At 43.6% G+C, this 25612-nt stretch overlaps 1 protein-coding gene across 3 annotated transcripts in view; it reads right to left on the reverse strand.

The window, feature by feature from the left end:
* Window positions 1–25612, reverse strand: part of ARMC9 (armadillo repeat containing 9) — a 153339-nt gene that overhangs the window by 112732 nt on the left and 14995 nt on the right. For all 3 annotated transcript variants that reach the window (XM_070753808.1, XM_070753810.1, XM_070753809.1), the window contains exons 3-9: window positions 23022–23147; window positions 19899–20066; window positions 13100–13255; window positions 10100–10192; window positions 7329–7353; window positions 5876–6033; window positions 2296–2394 (exon numbers count right to left, since the gene is read on the reverse strand). In XM_070753808.1, coding sequence (XP_070609909.1) covers window positions 2296–2394; window positions 5876–6033; window positions 7329–7353; window positions 10100–10192; window positions 13100–13255; window positions 19899–20066; window positions 23022–23147 — 825 coding nt within the window. The remainder of the gene's footprint in view (window positions 1–2295; window positions 2395–5875; window positions 6034–7328; window positions 7354–10099; window positions 10193–13099; window positions 13256–19898; window positions 20067–23021; window positions 23148–25612) is intronic.

Genomic DNA, 25612 nt, shown 5'->3' on the forward strand with positions numbered 1-25612 from the left:
GGAACATTCTGCAGGCCTGCCAAACCCTCTCTGCACCCCATTTTTGTGGAAAATGGGCCTCCAGGATGACAAAAATGATTGCATTTGGTGTATAAGATGCACTGACATATCCACTCTTTTTTTAGGAGGGAAAAAGGTACATCGGATTATCTCAGGGACCGCCTTCTGCTGCACGAATCCCAGCGACCGGTTAGGTCCCACAGAGTGGGTCTTCTCCGGGTCCCGTCAACTAAACAATGCCGCTTGGCGGGACCCAGGGGAAGAGCCTTCTCTGTGGCGGCCCCGGCCCTCTGGAACCAACTCCCCCCAGAGATTAGAATTGCCCCCACCCTCCTTGCCTTTCGTAAGCTTCTTAAAACCCACCTCTGCCGCCAGGCATGGGGGAATTGAGATACTCTTTCCCTCTGGGCCTTTACAATTTCATGTGTGGTATGTCTGTATGTATGTTTGGTTTTTTATATTAATGGGTTTTTAAATCATTTTTAGTATTTATTGGATTATTATTGTACATTGTTTTATTATTGTTGTTAGCCGCCCCGAGTCTCCGGAGAGGGGCGGCATACAAATCCAATAAATGAATGAATGAATGAATGAATGAATGAATGAATAAATGAATAGTCTGCGGAGAGGGGCGGCATACAAATCTAAATAATAAATAAATAAATAAATGAATGAATGAGTGAATAAATGAATGAATAAATGAATAAATAAATGAATAAATAAATGAATAAATAAATGAATAAATGAATGAATGAATGAATGAATGAATGAATGAATAAATAAATAAATAAATAAATCTTATACTCTGAAAATACCGTAAAACTTGAAGCACATCGGTTTCAAATTCCTGATGAAACTCTGCTCAAAACCGCAAAAGACATTGCCCTCTTAGGCATTTATACCTGTATGGGTATTTCCACCGGATTGCCAAAGCCGGCTGGGAGTCATAAATCTAAAAACACGTGGCCTTCGCCAAGCCCCACCTTTGCAATCTTGTTCTCTTGAGTTTGAAATAGGAACAAAGAATTGCACTGTAAGGAAACTAGGTAAAAGAGGGCAAAGCTAGACTTTGGACAGAGATGCTGTTTCACTGTAAGGGACGTGGACTGTACTCAACTTTGCGGAAGCCCTTAGAAATACATCTGCGTGGCTCTAAAGGTTGAACCTTTGATTCCCCCACAAGGAAGTGATAGCTGCAAAAGTTGATGGGAGTTAGCAGAGATGGTGAAACTGAGTGCTTTGATTAAACGGGAGGGGATGGGACGATGACACCCACAATTAATTTTATTACTGCTTGGAAACTGTTTCTGGACTTTATGCTCAAGGTATATATAAAAAAAGAGAAACTCTGATTTTGGGTTTTGCTAATCAAATTGGTTTGTCGTTATAGAAATGGCTAGTTTATACTATTTGTGCAAAGCAGTGTTTCCCAACCTTGGCAACTTGAAGATATCTGGACTTCAACTCCCAGAATTCCCCAGCCAGCATTCGCTGGCTGGGGAATTCTGGGAGTTGAAGTCCAAATATCTTCAAGATGCAAAGATTGGGAAACACTGGTGTAAAGTAAAGAAACACACAGTAACACCTCTAGGCTCGACTACTGTAACGCTCTCTACATGGGGCTAGCTTTGAAAAGTGTTTGGAAACTTCAGATCGTGCAGAATGCAGCTGCGAGAGCAATCATGGGCTTTCCCAAATATGCCCATGTCACACCAACACTCTGCTGTCTGCATTGGTTGCCGATCTGTTTCTGGTCACAATTCAAAGTGTTGGTTATGACCTATAAAGCCCTTCAGGGCACCGGACCAGATTACCACAGGGACCGCCTTCTGCCGCACGAATCCCAGCGACCAGTTAGGTCCCACAGAGTGGGTCTTCTCCAGGTCCCGTCGACTAAACAATGTCGCTTGGCGGGACCCAGGGGAAGAGCCTTCTCTGTGGTGGCCCCGGCCCTCTGGAACCAACTCCCCCCAGAGATTAGAATTGCCCCCACCATCCTTGCCTTTCGTAAGCTGCTTAAAAACCACCTCTGCCGCCAGGCATGGGGGAACTGAGATACTCTTTCCCCCTAGGCCTTTACAATTTTATGCATGGTATGTTTGTTTGTATGTATGATTGGTTTTTATATAATGGGTTTTTAATCATTTTTAGTATTGGATTATTACTGTACACTGTTTTATTATTGCTGTTAGCCGCCCCGAGTCTCCGGAGAGGGGCGGCATACAAATCCAATAAAACTAAACTAAACTAAACTACACAGGTAGCCTCCACAAATAAAGTCCCAGTTATACGTACTGTTCCAGGCCTGGTGAAGTCGATGCTGTGCCCGACGCTTTGCTTCATCTGGTTGCTAAAGAGGCGCATGCAGACGCTTTGCAGGTCTTCTGGGGTGATCTAAGCAAGAAACAGCCCCCCAAAAAAGGAAAGTTAGAAGTCGTATCCCTTTAAAAGCACAACTGGAAGGATAAACAGGTTTTCTGGGATTGTCAATGCGGCCCACGACTGATGGAAACATAGAAGCATAGAAGCATAGAAGATTGACGGCAGAAAAAGACCTCATGGTCGATCTAGTCTGCCCTTATACTATTTCCTGTCTTTTATCCTTGAATGGATCTATGTTTATCCCAGGCATGTTTAAATTCAGTTACTGTGGATTTACCAACCACACGTCTGCTGGGAGTTTGTTCCAAGCATCTACTCCTCTTTCAGTGAAATAATATTTTCTCATGTTGCTTCTGATCTCTCCCCCAACTAACTTCAGATTGTGTCCCCTTGTTCTTGTGTTCACTTTCCTATTAAAAATACTTCCCTCCTGAACCTTATTTAACCCTTTAACATATTTAAATGTTTTGATCCTGTCCCCCTTTTCCTTCTGTCCTCCAGACTAGACAGATTGAGTTCATGAAGTCTTTCCTGATATGTTTTATGCTTAAGACCTTCCACCATTCTTGTAGCCCGTCTTTGGACTCGTTCAATTTTGTCAATCTCTTTTTGTAGGTGAGGTCTCCAGAACTGGACACAGTATTATTGCAAATGGGGTCTCACCAACGCTCTATATACTGGAATCACAATCTCCCTCTTCCTGCTTGTGATACCTCTAGCTATGCAGCCAAGCATCCTACTTGCTTTCCCTACCACCCGACCACACTGCTCACCCATTTTGAGACTGTCAGAAATCACTACCCCTAAATCCTTCTCTTCTGAAGTTTTTACTAACAGAGAACTGCCAATACAAGACTCAGATTGAGGATTCCTTTTCCCCGGACGGAGGAAAATAGCAGGGCACACCAGTAAAGGAGTTTAGAAGTACAGGTAGTCCTCAACTGATGACTGCAATGGTGCCCAAAATTTCTGTCGCTAAGCGAGACATTTGTTAAGCAGGTTGTGCTCCCATTTTATGGCCCTTCCTGTTAAGCCAATCGACTTTTGCAAAAATCAACAGGAAGCAGGGCTCCACCCCTGAGCACCCAATTTGCAATGAAAGATGTTGAAAGAAATTGCAGGGTGTCCTGCATAAGCCATGCCCGCAGTAAAAGTTTTGGTAGCCCTTCATTGATGGAAAGCCAGGTTCACTTAATCACTGGGTCACTAATTTATCAACTCCAGCGATTTGTTTAACAAATGCATCAAAAAATGTAAAAATAGGGCAAAGCTCGCTTAGCAACATGAATTTTGGGCTCAACAGCAGTCCCAATTCGAGATCTTCTGCCTTCTATTTTCAGACCTGTCTGAATTTGGTGAGAGTCATCCGGACACTCAACTCAACAGTGACACCTCCAGGTGATAACTGGAAGAACAGCTTAAATTGGTTCATTGTTCAAATTGGGGATTTTCAGTCTGAATAAAAAAAGGAAATTGGAAATTTTGTTTTTGTTTCTTTTAGTATGTTGGTATATTTTAATGTTATGTTTGCATAGGTTTGTCTGAAGTTTGTGGCTTAATGGTTTGAAATGTATTTTTAATATTTATATTCAATTAAAAAAAAGGTTTTAAAGAAAATTGGGGAAAAAATGGGACAAGAGTTGCTTCACACTGACCCACTAGTGGGTTGCTACCTGTATGGTAAAGGACGCCCACCAGGAGTGATCGCTGCACTATGCACGATTTTGCTCCTGTGCATGCACAAGAAGCAGAATTTCGCAAAGGGAGGCGCCAGGAGAGATTTCAGCAATTTTTTGCTTCTGTGCCAATGTTAAGTTAGTCGTATGATTGCTAAGTGAATTGTTGTTAAGCGAATTTTATCATCACAAAAATATTATTGTGGATGTGATGTGCTGGTGCCTGGAGGCTTTTGGGGTCTGGATGGGTGTCAACAGACTCAAACTCAACCCTGATAAGACGGAGTGGCTGTGAGTCTACGGAGAGGGACGGCATACAAATTTAATAAATAAATAAATAAATCTTTCAGCTGTGGCAAGGTGCACCAGTTGCGGCCCTAACTGGACCGGGGGTCACTGCTCACAGTCACTCATGCCCTCATCACCTCGAGGCTCAGCTACTGTAACGCTCTCTACATGGGGCTACCTTTGAAGAGTGTTCGGAAACTTCAGATCATGCAGAATGCAGCTGCGAGAGCAATCATGGGCTTCCCAATGTATGACCATGTTACTCCAACACTCCACAGTCTGCATTGGTTGCCGATCAGTTTCCGGTCACAATTCAAAGTGTTGGTTATGACCTATAAAGCCCTTCATGGCATCGAACCAGAATATCTCCAGGACCGCCTTCTGCTGCACGAATCCCAGCGACCAGTTAGATCCCACAAAGTTGGCCTTCTCCGGGTCCCATCAACTAAACAATGTCGTTTGGTGGGACCCAGGGGAAGAGCCTTCTCTGTGGTGGCCCCGACCCTCTGGAACCAGCTCCCCCCAGAGATCAGAATTGCCCCCACCCTCCTTGCCTTTCGTAAGCTCCTTAAAACCCACCTCTGTCGTCAGGCATGGGGGAATTGAGATATCCCTTTCCCCCTAGGCCTACACAATTTATCCATGGTATGTTTGTGTGTATGTTTGGTTTTTAATAAGGGTTTTTAAATTATTTTAAGTATTAGATTTGTCATAGGCTGTTTTATTATTGTTCTTAGCCGCCCCGAGTCTACGGAGCGGGGTGGCATACAAATCTAATAAATAAATAAAATAAATAAATAAATAAATTATTCAAGATTTAAAATGTTAAGATGTTAGGCATTAAAAAGTAAACGATCGTTAAAATTGAAAATATTATGAAAATACAGTCTCTCTCTTTCTCTCTCTCTCTCTCACACACACACACACTAGTAATATAAAACAAATCACTCTTGACCTCTACTGGCCCGAGATTGATTGATTGATTGATTGATTTGTTTGTTTGTTTGTTTGTTTGTTATTCAGATTTGTATGCCGCCCCTCTCGGTAGACTCGGGGTGGCTAACAACAATAATAATACAATGTAAACAAATCTAATATTTAAGTTAATTTTAAAAACCCCAATTTAAGAAACCAATCATACATACTGACATACCATGAAAAATTTTATAAGCCTAGGGGGAAGGGAATATCTCAGTTCCCCCATGCCTGACGACAGAGGTGGGTTTTAAGGAGCTTACGAAAGGCAAGGAGGGTGGGGGCAACTCTGATATCTGGGGGGAGCTGATTCCAGAGGGTCGGGGCCGCCACAGAGAAGGCTCTTCCCCTGGGTCCACCAGATGACATTGTTTAGTCGACGTGACCCGGAGAAAGCCAACTCTGTGGCACCTAACTGGTCGCTGGGGTTTGTGCGGCAGAAGGTGGTCCCGGAGATATTCTGGTCCGGTGCCATGAAGGGCTTTATAGGTCATAACCAACACTTTGAATTGTGACCGGAAACCCTATGTCTGCTCCAGGGATGATGCCCTTACCATCTCGCCATTCACTGTGGCCTCCAGAGAATCCACCAGCTCAGCGGTGACGCCAATGAGGTTGTGATAATCGGCCTGGATTTTGTTGAAGCGCTTGAGGTAGGTCATGGTTTTGCGTTCGGATTCTACCAGCTGTTGGTGGAGCTGTTGCAACGTTTCTGCAAAGTACGGAAGGAAGGAGCAGAAAGAAAAGAGAGAGAGAGTGGATTCTAGTGATGTAGTAAGAACTGATGCTGCATAATAATTCCCAGTTTGTTCCAAATACTCTTTTTTTTTTCCTCCATGGTTTAAGTTATTTTTTTTTTAAAACACCTTAACAACAAAGATAATCTGGAAAGGTTGATGATCTCTATTATTTTTTTGTACAATTATTTTTTTAAGAAATATATTGTATCACGATATATAGCAATTGCATTGAGACTTGCATACAGCTTCAAGTGTGCTTTTACAGCCCTCTCTAAGCGGTTTACATATTTGCCCCCAACAAAATCTGGGTCCTCATTTGACCCCTCTCGGAAGGATGGAAGGCTGAGTCAACCTTGAGCCTACTGAGATTCAATCTGCCAAACTGCTGGCAGTACGGTACTCTAACCACTGCGCCACTGAGGCTCTTAGATATGGATGTCAGGTAGCGGCGATCGCTATAGAGAGTCCTCAACTTATGACCAAAATTGAGCCCAAGATTTCTGTTGCTAAGCAAGATACGTTTTTTTTCCAAAAGGGTTTCCCCCATTTTACGACCTTTCTGGCTACAGTTGTTAAGTGAATCACTGGAATTTTTCTATTCTATTCTATTCTATTCTATCCTATTCCTTTATTCTATTCTGTTCTGTTCTATTCCTTTATTCTATTGTTCTATTCTATTCTGTTGCATTCTATTCCTTTATTTTATTCTGTTCTATACTATTCTATTCTGTTCTATTCCGTTCCATTCTATATTCTATTCTATATTGTATTCTATTCTGTCACTTTGTCCTATTCTGTTCTGTTCTATTCTATCCTATCCCTTTATTCTATTCTGTTCTATTCTATTCTGTTCCATTCTATATTCTATTCTATTCTATATTCTATATTTTATTCTATCCCTTTGTTCTATTCTATTCTAATTTTCATATTTATGATCATTGCAGTATCTCTGTAGTTACAGGATTTAGGTGGTTGAGAACCAACTGACAATTATGAGTCACATGATCCCCTCCTGCGACTTCAACAAGCCAAGTCGATGGGGAAGCCAGATTCACTTACCAACTGGGTTACTTATTTAATAACTGCAGCGATTCCCTGAACAAATAGGCTGAGAAAAGTTGCAAAAGGAGGCAAAATTCACTTAAAGAGATTTCTCTCACGGCGCCATAAATTTTTGGGCTCAGTTGCAGTCGTAAGTTGAGGACTACCTGTACTACGGGTAGCTGAAAAAGTCCCATTTTTTTCATGTGGTTAGTGGGTATTTTACCTTGGCTGCATTGCGTGTTCTCTTTCTGGGTTGCGAGAGGATGAGAGGTAAGGAAAATAGGCTTTGGATGAAGGATCCCATGGCTGCTTCTTAATAATAATAATAATAATAATAATAATAATAATAATAATAATAACAACAACAACAACAACAACAACAATAATAAGCCAGTGAAAGTGGTCTCAGTGGTCCTTGGCACGCCGGGCGCAGGGCCAAAGGATCTCAACGGACATTTGAAAACCATTGGAATTGACAAAATCTCCATCTGTCAATTGCAAAAGGCCGCTTTACTGAGATTGGCAAACATAATTCGCCGCTACATCACACAGTCCTACAGGATTGGGAAGCGCCCAACTGGGGACGAAATACGAAATCCAGCATAGTGATCTCGTTTGCTGTGTTCTATTGTTGAAATACCAACAACAACAGTTTGAAGGGACCTTGGAGGTCTTCTAGTCCAGCCCCCTGCTTAGGCAGGAAACACTAGACCACTTCAAAGAAATAGTTATACAACATCTTCTTAAAAACTTCCAATGTTAAAACATTCAGAACTTCTGGAGGCAAGCTGTTCCACAGATTAATTGTTCTGACTGTCAGAAATTTTCTCCTTAGTTCTAAGTTAGTTCTCTCCTTGTTTAGTGTCCAACCATTGCTTCTTGTTCTACCCTCAGGTGCTTTGGAGAATAGCCTGACTCCTTCTTCTTTGGGGCAACCCCTGAGATATTGGAAGGCTGCTATTGTGTCTCCCCTGGTCCTTTTCATCAAACCAGCCATGCCCAGTTCCGGCAACCATTCTTCATATGTTTTAGCTTCCAGTCCCCTAATCTTCTTTGTTGCTCTTCTCTGCACTAGAGTCTCAACATCTTTTTTGCATCGTGGCGACCAAAACTGAATGCCGTATTCCAAGTATGGCCTTACAAAGGTTTTATAAAGTGGTATTAACACTTCGCATGATCTTGATTCTCTCCCTCTCTTGATGCAGCCTAGAACTGTGTTGGCCTTTTTGGTACCTGCTACACACGGCTGGCTCCTATTTAAATGGTTGTCCACTAGGACTCCAAGATCCCTCTCATGGTTACTACTGTTGAACAAAGTACCACATATACGGTACCTGTGCGCTTTTCTTGCCTAAATGTAGAACCTGACTTTTTTCCACCCTTGAATTTCATTTCGTTAGATAGCGCCCATTGTCCAAGTCTTTCAAGATCCTTCTGTATCTTGAGCCTATCTTCTGGAGTCTTCACCTGAGTAGTGCACCTGCAACAACCCCTCCCCACCCCTCCCCACCCCACCCCCAGATGATATCCAGAGGAAAAACTGCAGACTACAGGAACCAGGAGCACCAATCAGGCGACCCTGAGGACACAGATAAACCTCCCAGTGGCCTCAACGACCCTCTAAAAGGATGCAAATGACCATCTGTCTGCAAGGAATATAAATCCTTCCCTTCCTCACCAGACCTGAAGAAGCTTCTGGGACGAGAATCAAAATGTATTCAAAAGAAAAAAACCCAAGAAAGACCAGTTGCTTCCCGGAAAAAAGCACCTTTGGCCCAAGGAGCAGTTGGGTATGTCTTAAAGCCAGAACAGGAAGTGCAATCTGGTTTGGTTAATTTTCATATTGTTTTCACATTCCTATAATAATAGAGTTTGGTTTTTCTTTTTGTTTATTTTGCTCTTTCTTTTTCCTCTTCTTTTTTCTTCCTCTTTCTTTTTTGAATTATAATTTCCTTTCTTTGTTACTGTTTGTAGTGGATAAAGTTTTCTTTCTTGTAAAGGTTTTGAGATAGTACAGAATAGAATAGAATAGAATAGAATAGAATAGAATTTTTATTGGCCAAGTGTGATTGGACACACAAGGAATTTGTCTTGGAAGTAGGAATAGGCACTACGGCATATTTGAAGTATTAAAGGAGAAGGATATTAATTAAATAAGGTTTTAAAGGAAATTAAGCTAAAATCCAATTAGAAGAAAATTAGATATACAGTATAGATGACAAAAGTAGACGTGAAGATTGGGGAGGTTGGATTGACACCAGAAGTAATTAATTTGGAACTACTCAAGACCCACCTTTATCGCCAGGCAGGGGGAGTTGAGATATTCCTTCCCTCTAGGCCATTACAAGTTATGCATGGTATGTTTGTGTGTATGTTTGGTTTTATTATAAGGGTTTTTAGTTGTTTTATTATTGGATTGTTACATGCTGTTTTTCATCATTGTTGTTAGCCGCCCCGAGTCTGCTGAGAGGGGTGGCATACAAATCCAATAAATAATAATAATAGCAATAGTAGTAATAATAATAATAATAATAATAATAATAATAATAAACAACTAATATTTTGGGGGGAGATTAATTATAAATAATGTACTAACTCAATACTGTTTTTATTATAATATGAAAATATTTCCAAATGTATTGAAAAACTTTGTATGGTATGGAGAAAAAATTTTTTTTTTACCCTGAACCGCCATCTAATAATCAGCCTTCAATGCATAATTATTACATTGATTGGCCAGTCGATAAAAACATTGCAATTAAAAAAGGTGTCGCAGTGAATCGAACTAGGGATTTTGAGCGTCTGCTCCTTCCCGTACGAGACTCACAAACGCCACTAGAGGTTGATAGAGGCTGTCATTGTTCCCAGGGCTGAGAAAATGTTTCCTCCACTTTATATCGTGCGATCTCCTCCTGTTATCTAAAATGAAATTTTCCACCCGCTGAACTTTCTCTCTGGAAAGAGTTCCTTCTCGGTTGATTTTCTAAAGGATACATATAAGGTCAGAAGCCTGGGGCTGTCGCTGGCCTTGAGCGTGGCACATAGGAATTCTTCCAGCCTCGTTTTCAGATCAGATTCCCAAGAATCCTGAAAAACAAACACGGCCACCGGTGAGAATTGCTGGCGAATACACAGAGCTCATTAGTTGTAGCATCTCTTGCCAACTCGGGGAAACACTTGAGAAACGAATGGCATCGCTCAGAGATAATACTTGGGACAATTCTATAAGACCCTGGAAGAGGTTAGTGGACTTAGTCTGGGGTAAATACAATAAGGGACTTTGAAAGGAGGCTTAGTTCAGCTCATTTATTTTATATTTCAGCTCATTTATTTTATATATCAGCTCATATACATTATATATATATATATATATATTTGTTTTCGTAGATTTTCACGGGTATATGTATGTAGATTGTTCTGAGTTCGGGTTTTGCCCTGTGTAATATTTTGCATGTCTATGCGACGTTTCGGTGAAATCACATTCACCATCATCAGGCTGAAGTTTCAATTTTACAACAGCACGAATTCAGCCTGATGATGGTGAATGTGAAATATTTACTGACCCCTCGCATCCTGGACACAAATTGTTTCAACTCCTACCCTCAAAACGTCGCTACAGAGCACTGCACACCAAGACAACTAGACACAAGAACAGTTTTTTTCCAAACACCATCACTCTACTAAACAAATAATTCCCTCAACACTGTCAGACTTTCTACTAAATCTGCACTTCTATTCTACTAGTTTTTCTCACATTCCTTTCACCCATTTCCTCCCATGTTGACTGTATGACTGTAACTTGTTGCTTATATCCTAAGATTTTTATTAATATTGCTTCTTCATTGCTTATTTGACCCCTATGACAATCATTAATTGTCATCACATTCACCATCATCAGGCTGAAGTTTCAATTTTACAACAGCACGAATTCAGCCTGATGATGGTGAATGTGAAATATTTACTGACCATATGATTCTTGACAAATGTATATTTTATTTTATGTACGCTGAGAGCATCTGCACCAAGACAAATTCCTTGTGTGTCCAATCACACTTGGCCAATAAAAATTCTATTCTATTCTATTCTATTTATTTTAAGAGGTGTTTAAAAATAACTAGCAGATGATGTTAGATTTCCTTATTTGAAATTTCTCTTAAGTAGCTGTGGTGCAAAATGGTAGTGTCCATCTGTGACCATTTTCATCCCCTCTCAGACCAGACTGGAGGGCTAAATATGAGCCGGGGTGGCGCAATGGGTAGAGGGCAGTACTGCAGGCTACTAAAGCTGACTGCTAAATCTGCAGGTCAGTGGTTCAAATCTCATCACTGGCTCAAGGTTGACTCAGCCTTCCATCCTTCCGAGGTGGGTAAAATGAGGACCCGGATTATGGGGGCAATAGGCTGGTTCTGTTAAAAAGTGCTATTGCTAACATGTTGTAAGCCGCCCTGAGTCTAAGGAGAAGGGCGGCATAAAATTCAAATGAATGATGTTAGTACATGGTACTCACCTGTATTTGGGGTTGCCATGTATTTAAACTACCAATAGTAGTTTGCAATTCTATAGGAGGAATATGTCAATACGCCGATGATACCCAGTTATACATCTCCACCCCATGTCCAGCCAACGAAGCAGTGGAAGTGATGTGCCGGTGCCTGGAGGATGTTGGGGCCTGGATGTCAACAAACTCAAACTCAACCCAGACAAGACAGAGTGGCTGTGGGTCTTGCCTCCCAAGGACAATTCCATCTGTCCGTCCATTACCCTGGGGGGAGAATCACTGACCCCCTCAGAGAAGGTCCGCAACTTGGGCGTCCTCCTCGATCCACAGCTCACATTAGAGAAACATCTTTCAGCTGTGGCGAGGGGGGCGTTCGCCCAGGTTCGCCTTGTGCACCAGTTGCGACCCTACTTGGATGGGGAGTCATTGCTCACAGTCACTCATGCCCTCATCACCTTGAGGCTCGACTACTGTAACGCTCTCTACATGGGGCTACCTTTGAAGAGTGTTCGGAAACTTCAGATCATGCAGAATGCAGCTGCGAGAGCAATCATGGGCTTTCCCAAATATGCCCATGTTACACCAACACTCCACAATCTGCATTGGTTGCCGATCAGTTTCCGGTCACAATTCAAAGTGTTGGTTATGACCTATAAAGCCCTTTGTGGCACCGGACCAGATTACCTCAGGGATCGCCTTCTGTTGCACGAATCCCACATTGATTAGCTCCCAGAGAGTTGGCCTTCTCCAGGTCCCATCAACTAAACAATTTCGCTTGGCGGGACCCAGGGGAAGAGCCTTCTCTGTGGCAGCCCCGGCCCTCTGGAACCAACTCCCCCCAAAGATTAGAATTGCCCCCAACCTCCTTGCCTTTCGTAAGCTACTTAAAACCCACCTCTGCCGTCAGGCATGGGGGAATTGAGATACTCTTTCCCTCTAGGCCTTTACAATTCTATGCATGGTATGTATGTATGTATGTATGGTTTTTATATTAATGGGTTTTTAATCGTTTTTAGTATTGAATTACTATTATACACTGTTTTATTGTTGCTGTTAGCTGCCCCGAGTCTCCGGAGAGGGGCAGCATACAAATCCAATAAATAAATAAAATAAATAAATAAAATGTCTTTAAGAGTTCGTGTTCTATTTGGCCTTGCAAAGCTCCTTGCCAGTCAGGTCTTTGGCAGCATGTCAAGAGACATAAAGGTTGGTGCTTATCAGCTTTCTTCCCAAAGGCTGTGGGAGACTTCAGTCATTGTTTGGGACTTATTACAGTTGGGAATGAACATAATTCACAGCCATTGAAATAAAAAGAGGGTTTTGGGGGAACTAGGTTTGTGTGTTATAATTTATCAGGGAGCCTAGTGCTGTTGTAACCCTGAGCGATCGCTAAACGAACTATTGTAATTCGAGGTTTGCCTGTCATTTAAGCTGTTACGTTGCACCCGTTGATCCAGACCAGGGAGCCGCCATTCCTGATCAAATCAAGGACGTACCTGGAAAAGCTCCTTGAAAGACGGGTGGATCATAGGGTTGGGCACAAAAGGCAGGGCGTAGAACGGGAGGAATTCCGTTGTCTGGCTCAAAGCAGCCCCTTTGGTCTCCAGGTAGGTTTTGAAGTACACAATCCTCTCGTCCAAAGCTGCTTTATCCTGAGAAAAGACAAGAAGACGGATCAGCACAGGGGAAGAGAGGCCTGTCAGGATCGGAGCCTATCCGATAAAATATTCCAAATTGCAGAGAGAGAGAGAGAAGAATTGTAAAACTGCACAGTCAGGTGAATATCCGATAATTACTAACAATTTACCAATATCATAACTCACAAATATCTCTTACTCACAAAATTAACAAACATAACCAAACTAAGTCGTCACAATGTATATTCCTGCTACCTTGCAGGTAATACCCCTCCCCCCTTTTTTTTCTTTCTTTCTTTTCTCTCTCTTTTTTCCTTTCCTACCTCATCTACAATCTCTACTACAATATCTATCTATCAATGCATATAGTAAAACACTACGTTATTCCTAAATTACTATATTTTACAGATATAAGGTTATGTAAATATGAATATTGAATATAATTACCTATAGATAAATATTTGAAATGAATATACAACAATATATATATGCTACTGTATAAAAAGATTGTTTGCCCCATCCCCTTCCTATTTTTCCTTTTGTACTCCCCTTCCCCATTCTTAATAAATTAATAAAGAATTTTTTTTAAAAAAGAATATGCAGATTGTAGTGTAATCTGATTGGCGGACAAAAGTATATATACATAATGCACCTGTGCATGGGTGTGGCTTGTGGCTTAGCTTAAAGGTATTGTGGCTTAGTATGGTTTAGAATGGCTTGTGAATTAGTGTGGCCTCTGGTAGCTGAATATTGTAACTGAGGTTAGCAGATAGAGAATTGTGAGTAGTAACTGCTAGAGAGATAGCTCCAGTGTAAATAGTGTAGGTTTGCTAAGAAAGAAGTAAATATTTTCCTAAGAAACTCTGCAGTAAATGTCTTCAATTATCTTCAAGATAATAATCCTAATATCCTGGTCTGAGGCAGGCTGGTTAGCTGCTTTGGCTATCTGGGTGGGCTAGCTTCTGCAAAGCCTTACTCCAACAATGCCTAAGTAGAGTAAATAGGGTTTTGTTTAGCCTTGAGTCTTGCAGTTAAGGAAGGAATCCCTCTTTAAACGCAACATCTGATATGCAGCCTCCATGTTTGCTGTTAGGTTGGTGTTGAGACTCTGGGAAGAGGGCAGAGAACAGCAAAGAAGAGGATTAGGGGCCGGAAGATAAAACATACGGTATGAGGAAGGGTTGCTGGAACTGGATTTGGCTAGTTGTCAGGCCGAAGCCATCATTTTGAGTTGGAGATAGATAGACAGACAGACAGACAGACAAATATTGTAGATAGATAGATAGGTAGGTAGGTAGGTAGGTAGGTAGGTAGGTAGGTAGGTAGGTAGAGAAAGAGAGAGAGAGAGAGAGAGAGAGATAAATAGAAGATAGATAGATGAGATAGATAGATAGATAGATAGATATTAATGATGATAGCTAAGATGAATTTATGATGATAGACATAAATCTCTATCAACTCTTTCTCATTGTATCTATCGATCTATCTATCATCTATTTATCCATCCATCCATCCATCCACTCTATATCTCGATTGCTTCTCTCATTGATTAGTTTCCATCCATTACTTCTTCTTGGCCCTCTCTTTTATCTACCTAGAAAGATAGTCTACACTAGGGGTCTCCAAGACTTGTGGACTTCAACTCCCAGAGTTCTTCAGCCACCTTTGCTTTGCCAAGCTAAGCTTTGCTGGCTGAGGAATTCTGGGAACTGAAGTCCACAAGTCTTTAAGTTGCCAAGGTTGGAGATCCCTGGTCTAGACAGATAGATGATACAGATAAAGAGATAGGGATAGACATAGAGGGAGGGGGAGAGAGAGGGATGGGCAGATAGGCAGGGAGGCAGATGGATAGAATAATCTTATTGTCACTTTGAATGTACACTAATCAGCATACATTAAAATGAAATTTCGATGCATAAAGCTCTCAAAGGGTCAACCCCCTACAATATCTATGGAGGTATTTCCCGACAACGAGAACAATTAACCAGTGGGACAACTTGCCACCAGAAGTTGTGGGTGCTCCATCCCTTCCAACTCTTTGTTATTCTTGTAGATCCGTGTTTCCCAACCTTGGCAACTTGAAGATATTTGGACTTCAATTCCCAGAATTCCCCAGCCAGCATTTGCTGGCTGGGGAATTCTGGGAGTTGAAGTCCAAATATCTTCAAGTTGCCAAGGTTGGGAAATACTGTTATACTTTGAAAAAGTTTGGAACAAAGGCAACCGGCCAAACCCACTTCAGTGTTTACCTGGCAGTTTTAATTGAGTGGGGACTAAAACCAAGAGGAACTAGACCAGCCACCCAGCAAGATTTGCGCCTTCGTTGAGATAAAAATCAATTCTCACCTCTTCCATCAAGCAGGCAGCCTGCAGGTGAGTTACTGGCAGGCAGGAAAGCAGCCAAACCGAGCTATCTGGGTATCCGATTACTAAACCAGCCTTCCGCAACTTTGGGAGCGGGCAGTGTGCCAGTCCACCACCGAGAAAAGCTTTTGTTTCCTGCCTTCAATGTCATCTCGAACGGTGAGAAAAATCACACCTTCCCACGACCCGCCAGCGACAAGGAAAAAAACAACACCTGCCATTCGGGTCAAAACAGACCCAGTTTCCCCCTGCGGTTCTCAACGTCCCACTGGCAGCAAATAATTATCAGAAGAAAGATTGGCTTTTGCCGAAAGAGAAACAAAGATACCGACGGTCCTTGACTGACGGCCAGGGATGGACCATAGAAACAGAGAGAAACATAGAAGACTGACGGCAGAAAAAGACCTCATGGTCCATCTAGTCTGCCCTTGTACTATTTTCTGTATTTTATCTTAGGATGGATCTGTGTTTATCCCACGCATGTTTCAATTCAGTTACTGTGGATTTATCTACCACGTCTGCTGGAAGTTTGTTCCAAGGATCTACTCCTCTTTCAGTGAAATAATATTTTCTCATGTTGCTTTTGATCTTTCCCCCAACTAACTTCAGATTGTGTCCCCTTGTTCTTGTGTTCACTTTCCTATTAAAAACACTTCCCTCCTGGACCTTATTTAATCCTTTAACATATTTAAATGTTTCAATCATGTCCCCCCTTTTCCTTTCATCCTCCAGACTATACAGATTGAGTTCATCAAGTCTTTCCTGATTCGTTTTATGCTTAAGACCTTCCACCATTCTTGTAGCCCGTCTTTGGACCCGTTCAATTTTGTCAATATCTTTTTGTAGGTGAGGTCTCCAGAACTGAACACAGTATTCCAAATGTGGTCTCACCAGCGCTCTATGCAGCGGGATCACAATCTCCCTCTTCCTGCTTGTTATACCTCTAGCTATGCAGCCAAGCATCCTACTTGCTTTCCCGATCGCCTGACTGCACTGTTCACCCATTTTGAGACTGTCAGAAATCACTACCCCTAAATACTACCATGCCCTGGAATGCTGGGAATGCCGTTCTAGTGGCAGAAATGGAGTGTGTAGCCTCGCTCTGTTGCCGCCGGGCGTGAACGTGCAACTGGCGCGATTCCGGTAAAAATTACCGGGGGTTTTGCACATGACCTGCTTTCTGCTTTCCCGCGCTGCAGGCATCTCTCCATGCGGTGATGGTGCCCCGAGCTAGTCATGGACTTTGGGAGCAGCAGCGCTGTGCTCCCGAAGGCCACGACTCGCTTGAGCCGCCATCGCTGTACCAAGAGATGCCTGCGGTGCAGGAGAGAACAGAACAGGCCTTGCGGATGGAGCTCGGGCCCTGCACCATGGGCCATCTTCTCGGCAGGAGAGCACTCAAGGTAAGGGCCGGCGGCCGGGCAGTGGCTCAGTGGAGCGGGCGAGCCAATGGAGCTGCCACTCGTGGTGGAGTCACCACAAGCGACGAGGCGAAGCGGGTGAGTGGACGGAAGAATGGACAGAGCTGCCTCTCACGGCGGAAAAGGCATGCCACTCATGGCCGGGGGGGGGGTGTTAGTACTTGGGTGTTTCCATAAAGTAGCTAACCATGTTAGTTTGTAAAATGTAAAGACTGTACCTTTAAGGAAATATTACTGGTTGGCCATAAGGGGGCGCCAACAGCGTTCCCTTTGGGGGGAGTTAATTCGTTAGAGATATATTTGCCGTGAGCTGTATTCTTGCTGTGTGCACGGTTTGTAAACTATTGGTAGTATTACATTGTTAATTCTGTATATTTGTAAATAATAATATTGTTGTATATACATTGATACTAAGTCTGAGTCTTTGTCTGGCTAATCCACATTTCCTACACCACAACAACTCTGCTTAATGTGTGTTAAAGGTTTCGTACCAAGTGGAGGGAGCAGCGGCTACCACCTTACTTGCCGGTTTGTGGGCCTTTTTGCTTCTGCGCATACAAAAGCAGCAGCTTTTCCCAGAAGCAAAATCTCGCTTGCGCACACATACGCAGGAGACATGGAGCTGCACGCACAGCCCAAGGGTAGCAGTGGGAGTGGCAACCCCCGCCTGGTTAATACCCCAATGAACAAAATGATGGCTGGATCAAGACGTATTGTATCAAACATGCCAGCAGGCAGCATTAAAAATCAAAATTTATAGCTCAACATCTCGAGTTTGCAACTGAGCGGTGGTTGGAAGCAATTAAAAGAGACCGGACGTGAATTGTGAACGATGCGATGCTGCTGAACAGAAAACAGACGTTTCTCATTTCCTTCTCTGGAGAGAGGCACGTGGAGGATTATGCGCCCAAAGGGGGCTGGAAAGACGAAGCGAGTCCAGGGCTGGGCTCGGCCCAACGGAACGGAGCTCAAATCAAATCAAACTTTCATTAAGGCCTTTGGGCCAGAGAAATGGAAAGAAGCATTGCAATTAAACACACACACACAGAGACCCACATGCTAGGGTGCCTGTTGGCATGGATGCCAGGAGAGAGGGATGTTCATGCATATGTTCTGGGAGTGTTTGGTAGTGCAGAAATTCTGGAAAGAGGAGCAAGAGGAAATTAATAGGATGTTAAATATCACAAGCACGAAGAGGGAGATTGTGATCCTGATGCATACAGTGCTGGTGAGACCCCATTTGAAATAATACTGTGTCCAGTTCTGGAGACCTCACCTACAAAAAGAGATGGATCAAATTGAACGAGTCCAAAGACGGGCTACAAGAATGGTGGAAGGTCTTAAGCATAAAACGTATCAGGAAAGACTTCATGAACTCCATCTGTATAGTCTGGAGGACAGAAGGAAAAGGGGGGACATGATAGAAACATTTAAATATATTAAAGGGTTAACCCTGCTGTTCTGTTCGGGTCGTATGTGACCCGAAACCAAGTTTGAGTCCCTGTAAAACATTTTCCCTGCATATCTGAAACTTGAAATTCCATGAGTTTTCATCATTTCAGGGGTTCTCTCTATGAGAATTTTTTTGGGGGGGTGGGGGGTTTCTCTCTTGCTGAAAAAAAAACAACTCCCTAATGTTATGTTCCCGGGTCTATTTCACCCGGACTGCAAATTGATCATTTTAGGTACTTATATTTGGTCTTTTTGAAAGCTTTTTTCACCTGGAAACAGGTTTGAACATTTCTGCACACAATGATATGAAAATTGAAATGAAAAAAGTAAATCTTATTGGTTTATTTCGTGGATATAATGCATGCCCCCCCGTTTTTGTGAATTTTTTTCAATTTTTCCAGTTCAATTTTTTCAATTTTTCCAGTTCAATTTTCATATCATTATGTTCAGAAATGTTCAAGCTACCAATCCCACACCAACTTTAATAAAATAGAATGGATTTTGCAAGCAAAACTATCCATAAATTGAAAAAATTCACAAAAACGGGGGGGCATGCAATATATCCGCAAAATAAACCAATAAGATTTACTTTTTTCATTTCAATTTTCATATCATTGTGTGCAGAAATGTTCAGACTACTTTCCAAGTGAAAAAAGTTTTCAAATTGACCAAACATAAGCACTTCAAATGAAGAGTTTTTGGTCCGGGTCGTATGTGACCCGAACATAACATTAGGAAGTTTTTTCGAACAGAACAGCAGGGTTAAATAAGGTTCAGGAGGGAAGTGTTTTAATAGGAAAGTGAACACAAGAACAAGGGGGCACAATCTGAGGTGAGTTGGGGGAAAGATCAGAAGCAACATGAGAAAATATTATTTTACTGAAAGGGCAGTAGATGCTTGGAACAAACTTCCAGCAGACGTGTCGGTAAATCCACAGTAACTGAATTTAAACATGCCTGGGATAAACATAGATGCATCCTAAGATAAAATACAGGAAATAGTATGAGGGCAGACTAGATGGACCATGAGGCCTTTTTCTGCCATCAGTAGTGGGTTGCTACCGGTACAGATAATTACACTGTACTGGTAGTGAGCCGTTATAAACCGATTTACAGCCGATTTGTTTCAACAAAACAATTCAGGATGGGTGATTGAGAGAAGAAAATGTGGGAATCTGCGGTGGCCTAGAGGTGGAACTCTCGCCTCCCAATCAGGAGGCTGTGAGTTCGATCCTAGGTAGAGGCCGATATTTCTTTCTCTCTGGGCAAAATGAGAATACTGTATATCAGCCGAACACAACTCCGCAATGGCGACAGGGAAGGGCAGTGGGCCAGTAAACGCTGCTAGCTCCGTTCAGTCACCCAGACTCCACTTCGAAAGGGATTATGGGGTCATTAAAAGGGAGAGGAGGGAAACCTACGGGCTTCCCCACGGCGTGCTTCAGCAAGAAGATGGCGAAGTGGATGTGGAGGTAGAACTCCAGCTTCTGAGCCATGGCTTCTTGCTCTCGGACCGAGGAAGGGATGCGCTCTTCCCACAGTTCAAAGAAGACGTCCTGGTCTCCCTCACTAAAGGACATCAGCAGATCCTTCCACAGAGAGAGAGAGAGAGAAAAGAAAGGTTAGCCCTTTGAGAAATGATTTCAGACAGTCAAACATATAAACAAAACAAAACAGCACCTTTACAGATATACATATCAACCTCTATGTCCTTTCTATGGTAAATTGTCCTAACATTATATTTTCATTTATCTATCGTTCATATAAACTGTATTTCCTTTATAGGTTTTATCTATCAGTAAATCTATACAGTGATCCCCCGGTTATTGCGTCCCCGACCATTGCGAACAGGGTAATTCGCGATTTTTCAACCCGGAAGTCAAAACACCATCTGCGCATGCGTGCTCTTTTTTCTATGGGCACGCATGCGTAGATGGTGCCCGGCAGATCAGCTGCTGGGCGGCTTCCCTGGGTCTTCCCCCTCTTGCTGGCGGGAGGGCGAGCAGCGGGCATCAGCAAGGAGTTTCCCCACCGCCCACTCAAACTCCTCGCTGCCGCCCGCCCTTCGCCCGCCCACACCGTTCATTCTCGCGGCCAGAGCAAGCGCGGACAAGCCGTTCGCTGGCGCTAGCTCTCGCCTGCCTGCCCGCTAGCGAGGAGCCGCCTGCCTGCCCGCTAGCGAGGAGCCGAAGATTGGGGGCGGCGCGGGTGTTTTAAAACGTCCCCACCGGCATGGGGGGCTTGCCAGCACCCCCCGGACCCCCAACCCGGGTTTGGGGGGCTGCTAGGAAGACCCCCATGCCGGCGGGGACGTTTTAAAACACCCGCGCGACTTTCCAATGAGTCCCGAAGACAAAACGCGTTGTCTTCGGGACTCATTGGAAAGTCGCGCGGGTGTTTTAAAACATCCCCGCCGACATGGGGGGCTCGCTAGCACACCCCCGAACCCCCAACCCGGGTTAGGGGGGTGCTAGCGAGCCCCCCATGTCGGCGGGGACGTTTTAAAACACCCGCGCCGCCCCCAATCTTCGGCTCCTCGCTAGCGCTGCGGAAGTAAAAACACCATCTGCACATGCGCAGATGGTGTTTTTACTTCCGCAGCGCTACTTCGCGAAAACCCGCTCGTTGCGGAGGGTCCTGGAACGGAACCCTCGCAACGAGCGGGGGATCACTGTATATCTTTAACAATCAAACTTGTAACATCCTATATTCATTCTTTAACTCAATATCCATATATACGTTTATACATACAGTAGTACCTCTACTTAAGAACGCATGTACTTAAGAACTTTTCTAGATAAGAACCGAGTGTTCAAATATTATTTTTTGCCTCTTCTCAAGAACCATTTTCTACTTAAGAACCCGAGCCTGGAAAAATTTCCCAGGAAATTTGAGAGCGGCACGAAGGCCCGGCCAGTTTCCTGCCATTCCCCCTTTAATCCCGGCCATCTCGGGCTTTTCTGGGCTGCCAGAGGAGCCTTTGGGTGGCGCTTAAGGAGGCTTTGGCAGCCCAGAGTGAACGAAGCATTTTCCTTTCTCTGGGCGCTTGGAGAGGGAATAAACCTCTGCCAGCACCCAGAGAAAAGAAACGCTCCCTTTGCTCTGGGCAGCTGAGGAGTCACTACAGTGAAGGAAAGGCGCTAGCTACAAAGAGAGTGAGCGAGAGGAGAGGGGAGCCCTTCAGCATGGGAAGGAAGGGGAAGCAGGTAGCAGCAGAAGCAGCCGTCTTTCGGTCAAAGGAGCGGGAAGTTCCCCCCTCTCGCACACCTGGGTTTCTCTCTGGTGCAGTGTATGGGAGGCAGCCTCGCGCCGGGTGAATGGGAGGTGCGTGCTCCTCTTCGCTGTCTCAGAGTCCCTCTTTTTTTTTTTAAGTCTTAAGGTTTTGGATTTTTTTGATTCCCCTCCCCTCCCCTTCTTCCTTCGGCAGCAACTGTCCTCCTCCTCCTCTTCTTCCTCCTCCTCCCACCCAAATTCCGAGCTTTTATTTCTTTCCTAATGGGTTTGCACACATTATTTGCTTTTACATTGATTCCTATGGGAAAAATTGCTTCTACTTAAGAACGGGTGGAGGAGGGTCATGCATGCATGTGCGGGAAGGTAGGGGTAGAGCGGGACATTGTGAGCGCATGCACAGGGTGGGGGTCACCTGGGGAGGTTGTAAGTGCACGAGGGGGGCAGGGGTCACATGCCTGTGTGTATGCGCCAAGGGAGCACAGGGGATCATGTGCACATACACGTGAGGGTAGGTTTATAGGAGGGCTCACATGCTCATGTGTGGCGGGCAGGGAAGCATTGGGGGGGGTGTCACTTGCGCATGTGCGGGAGGGCAGGACGCAGGGGGCTTGCCTGCACATTGCATTATGCTGCCCAGAGTCCGTAAGGAGTTGGGTGGCCTACAAATCCAAATAATAAATAACTCAATACATTATGGGTATGGGTGCATGCGTGCATGTTTGCTTTCAGCACATTGACAAAAAGACCGGTTACAAAAATGGTGGAAGGTCTTAAGCATCAAACGTATCAGGAAAGACTTAATGAACTCAATCTGTAGAGTCTGGAGGACAGAAGGGAAAAGGGGGAACAGGATCGAAACATTTGAATATGTTAAAGGGTAAAATAAGGTTCAGGAGGGAAGTGTTTTTAATAGGAAAGTGAACACAAGGACAAGGGGACACAATCTGAAGTTAGTTGGGGGAAAGATGAAAAGCAACATGAGAAAATATTATTTGACTGAAAGAGCAGTAAATAAAGACTTGGAACAAACATCAAGCAGACATAGTTGGTAAATCCATAGGAACTGAATTGAAACATGCCTGGGATATACATATATCCATCCTGAGATAAAATACAGGAAATAGCATAAAGGCAGATTAGATGGACCAGGAGGTCTTTTTCTACCGTCAATCTTCTATATTTCTAAGATTAGCCATCACCAGTATAGGGTCTGCAGTTTGGGTGGGGGGGGTGAGCTAGAAGACCTCCAAGGCCCCTTCCAACTCTGATGATGACGATGACATACCCCCCAGCCATAAGGGAAGCCTTACCTGAATGATTATTGCCTTGGAGTCTTTAGCAGAATTGCTTCTAGTTTTGGGGAGCGGTTTCTCTTTGATTTTACACTCTTTGGTAAACGTTTTCACCGTGTCTTCAAATTCCGCAAAGTCCAAATACTGCAAAGAAAGCAAAGGAGGGAGGATCTGTCGCACGTTTCCCATTAAAGACCATCGGCAAAGAAATAGCCCCGAAAATGTCTGTAGAGATTCTCATTCATTCAGGACCTGGTTGTCCCAAAAGGTGATTTTTCAAGCGGCAACTGGACTTTCTTGCTTCTTCAGCTCTGACTGAATGGTGGGAAAGGGAAGGATTGATACTCCTTGCAGACATTGGGTCTTCTCCGGGTCCCGTCAACCAAACAATGTCGCTTGGCGGGACCCAGGGGAAGAGCCTTCTCTGTGGCGGCCCCGGCCCTCTGGAACCAACTCCCCCCAAAGATTAGAATTGCCCCCACCCTCCTTGCCTTTCGTAAGCTGCTTAAAACCCACCTCTGCTGCCAGGCATGGGGGAAACGAGATACTCTTTCCCCCTAGGCCTTTAAAATTTTATGCATGGTATGTCTGTATGTATGATTGGTTTTTATAACAATGGGTTTTTAACTGTTTTTAGTATTGGATTATTGTTATATACTGTTTTATTACTGTTGTTAGCCGCCCCGAGTCTACGAAGAGGGGCGGCATACAAATCAATCAATAAATAAATAAATAAATAAATTTGCATCCTTTTAGAGAAGTGTTTCCCAACCTTGGCATCTTGACGAGATCTGGACTTCAACTCTCAGAATTCCCCAGCCAGCGAATCTGTTTGGAACCCATCTCAGACATTAACACCCTTGAAAATGTCCAAAGATACTTCACCAGAAGAGCCCTTCACTCCTCCACTCGAAACAGAATTCCCTACGAAACTAGACTTACAATCCTGGGCCTAGAAAGCTTAGAACTACGATGCCTTAAACAAGATCTAAGTATTGCCCACAAGATCATATGCTGCAACGTCCTGTCTGCCAAAGCCTACTTCAGCTTCAACCACAACAACACAAGAGCACACAATAGATTTAAACTTAATATTAACCGCTCCAAACTTGACTGTAAAAAATATGACTTCAGTAACCGAGTTGTTGAAGCGTGGAACTCATTACCGGACTCCATAGTGTCATCCCCAAACCCCCAACACTTTACCCTTAGATTATCCACGGTTGACCTATCCAGATTCCTAAGAGGTCAGTAAGGGGCGAGTACAAGTGCACTAGAGTGCCTTCCGTCCCCTGTCCTATCACTCTCCTATATCTCCTATACCTTTCTTCTATTCCTATATCTCTTCTTCTATTCTTTCATTGATATGTTCTATTCCTATATCTTCTCTTCTATTATTATTATTATTATTATTTATTGGATTTGTATGCCGCCCCTCTCCAAAGACTCGGGGCGGCTCACAACAATAATAAACAACAGTGTAACATTAAAACTCTCTACATGGGGCTACCTTTGAAAAGTGTTCGGAAACTTCAGATCGTGCAAAATGCAGCTGCGAGAGCAGTCATGGGCCTACCTAGGTATGCCCATGTTTCACCATCACTCCGCAGTCTGCATTGGTTGCCGATCAATTTCCGGTCACAATTCAAAGTGTTGGTTATGACCTTTAAAGCCCTTCATGGCATCGGACCAGAATATCTCCGAGACCGCCTTCTGCCGCACGAATCCCAGCGACCGATTAGGTCCCACAGAGTGGGCCTTCTCCGGGTCCCGTCAACTAAACAATGTCGGTTGGCGGGCCCCAGGGGAAGAGCCTTCTCTGTGGCGGCCCCGGCCCTCTGGAACCAACTCCCCCCGGAGATTAGAACTGCCCCTACTCTTCCTGCCTTCCGTAAACTCCTTAAAACCCACCTTTGCCGTCAGGCATGGGGGAACTGAAACATCTCCCCCTGGGCACGTTTAATTTATGCATGGTATGTCTGTGTGTGTGACTGTTAGCATATGGGTTTTTTAAAATATTTAAATATTTTAAATTTGTCTGATTGCTTATGATTTGTTTTTACATGTTGTGAGCCGCCCCGAGTCTTCGGAGAGGGGCGGCATACAAATCTAAGTAATAAATAAATAAATAAATAAATAAATAAATAAATAAAAACAAATCTAATAATAAAAAGATATATAAAAACCCCAAGATTAAAATCATAGAACACATACATAACAAACATAAAATATAAAAGGCTGAGGGAGGTGTCTCAGTTCCCCCATGCCTGGCGATATAGGTGGGTCTTGAGTAATTTGTGAAAGACAAGGAGGGTGGGGGCCGTTCTAATCTCTGTGGGGAGTTGATTCCAGGGGGCCAGGGCCACCACAGAGAAGGCTCTTCCCCTGGGGCCCACCAAACGACATTGTTTGGTTGACGGGACCCGGAGCAGGCCAACTCTGTGGGACCTTATCTGTCGCTGGGATTTGTGCTGTAGAAGGAGGTTCCGGAGGTATTCTATTCTTTCTTAGATATATTTTATTATGAGTATATCCTCTATAACCTTCATCATGTATTTTATTATGTGTATACCCACTAAAACCCTCATTGTGTATTGGACAAAATCAAT

The sequence above is a fragment of the Erythrolamprus reginae genome, chromosome 5 (assembly GCF_031021105.1).
Source record: "Erythrolamprus reginae isolate rEryReg1 chromosome 5, rEryReg1.hap1, whole genome shotgun sequence".
NCBI classification, from domain to species: Eukaryota; Metazoa; Chordata; class Lepidosauria; order Squamata; family Dipsadidae; genus Erythrolamprus; species Erythrolamprus reginae.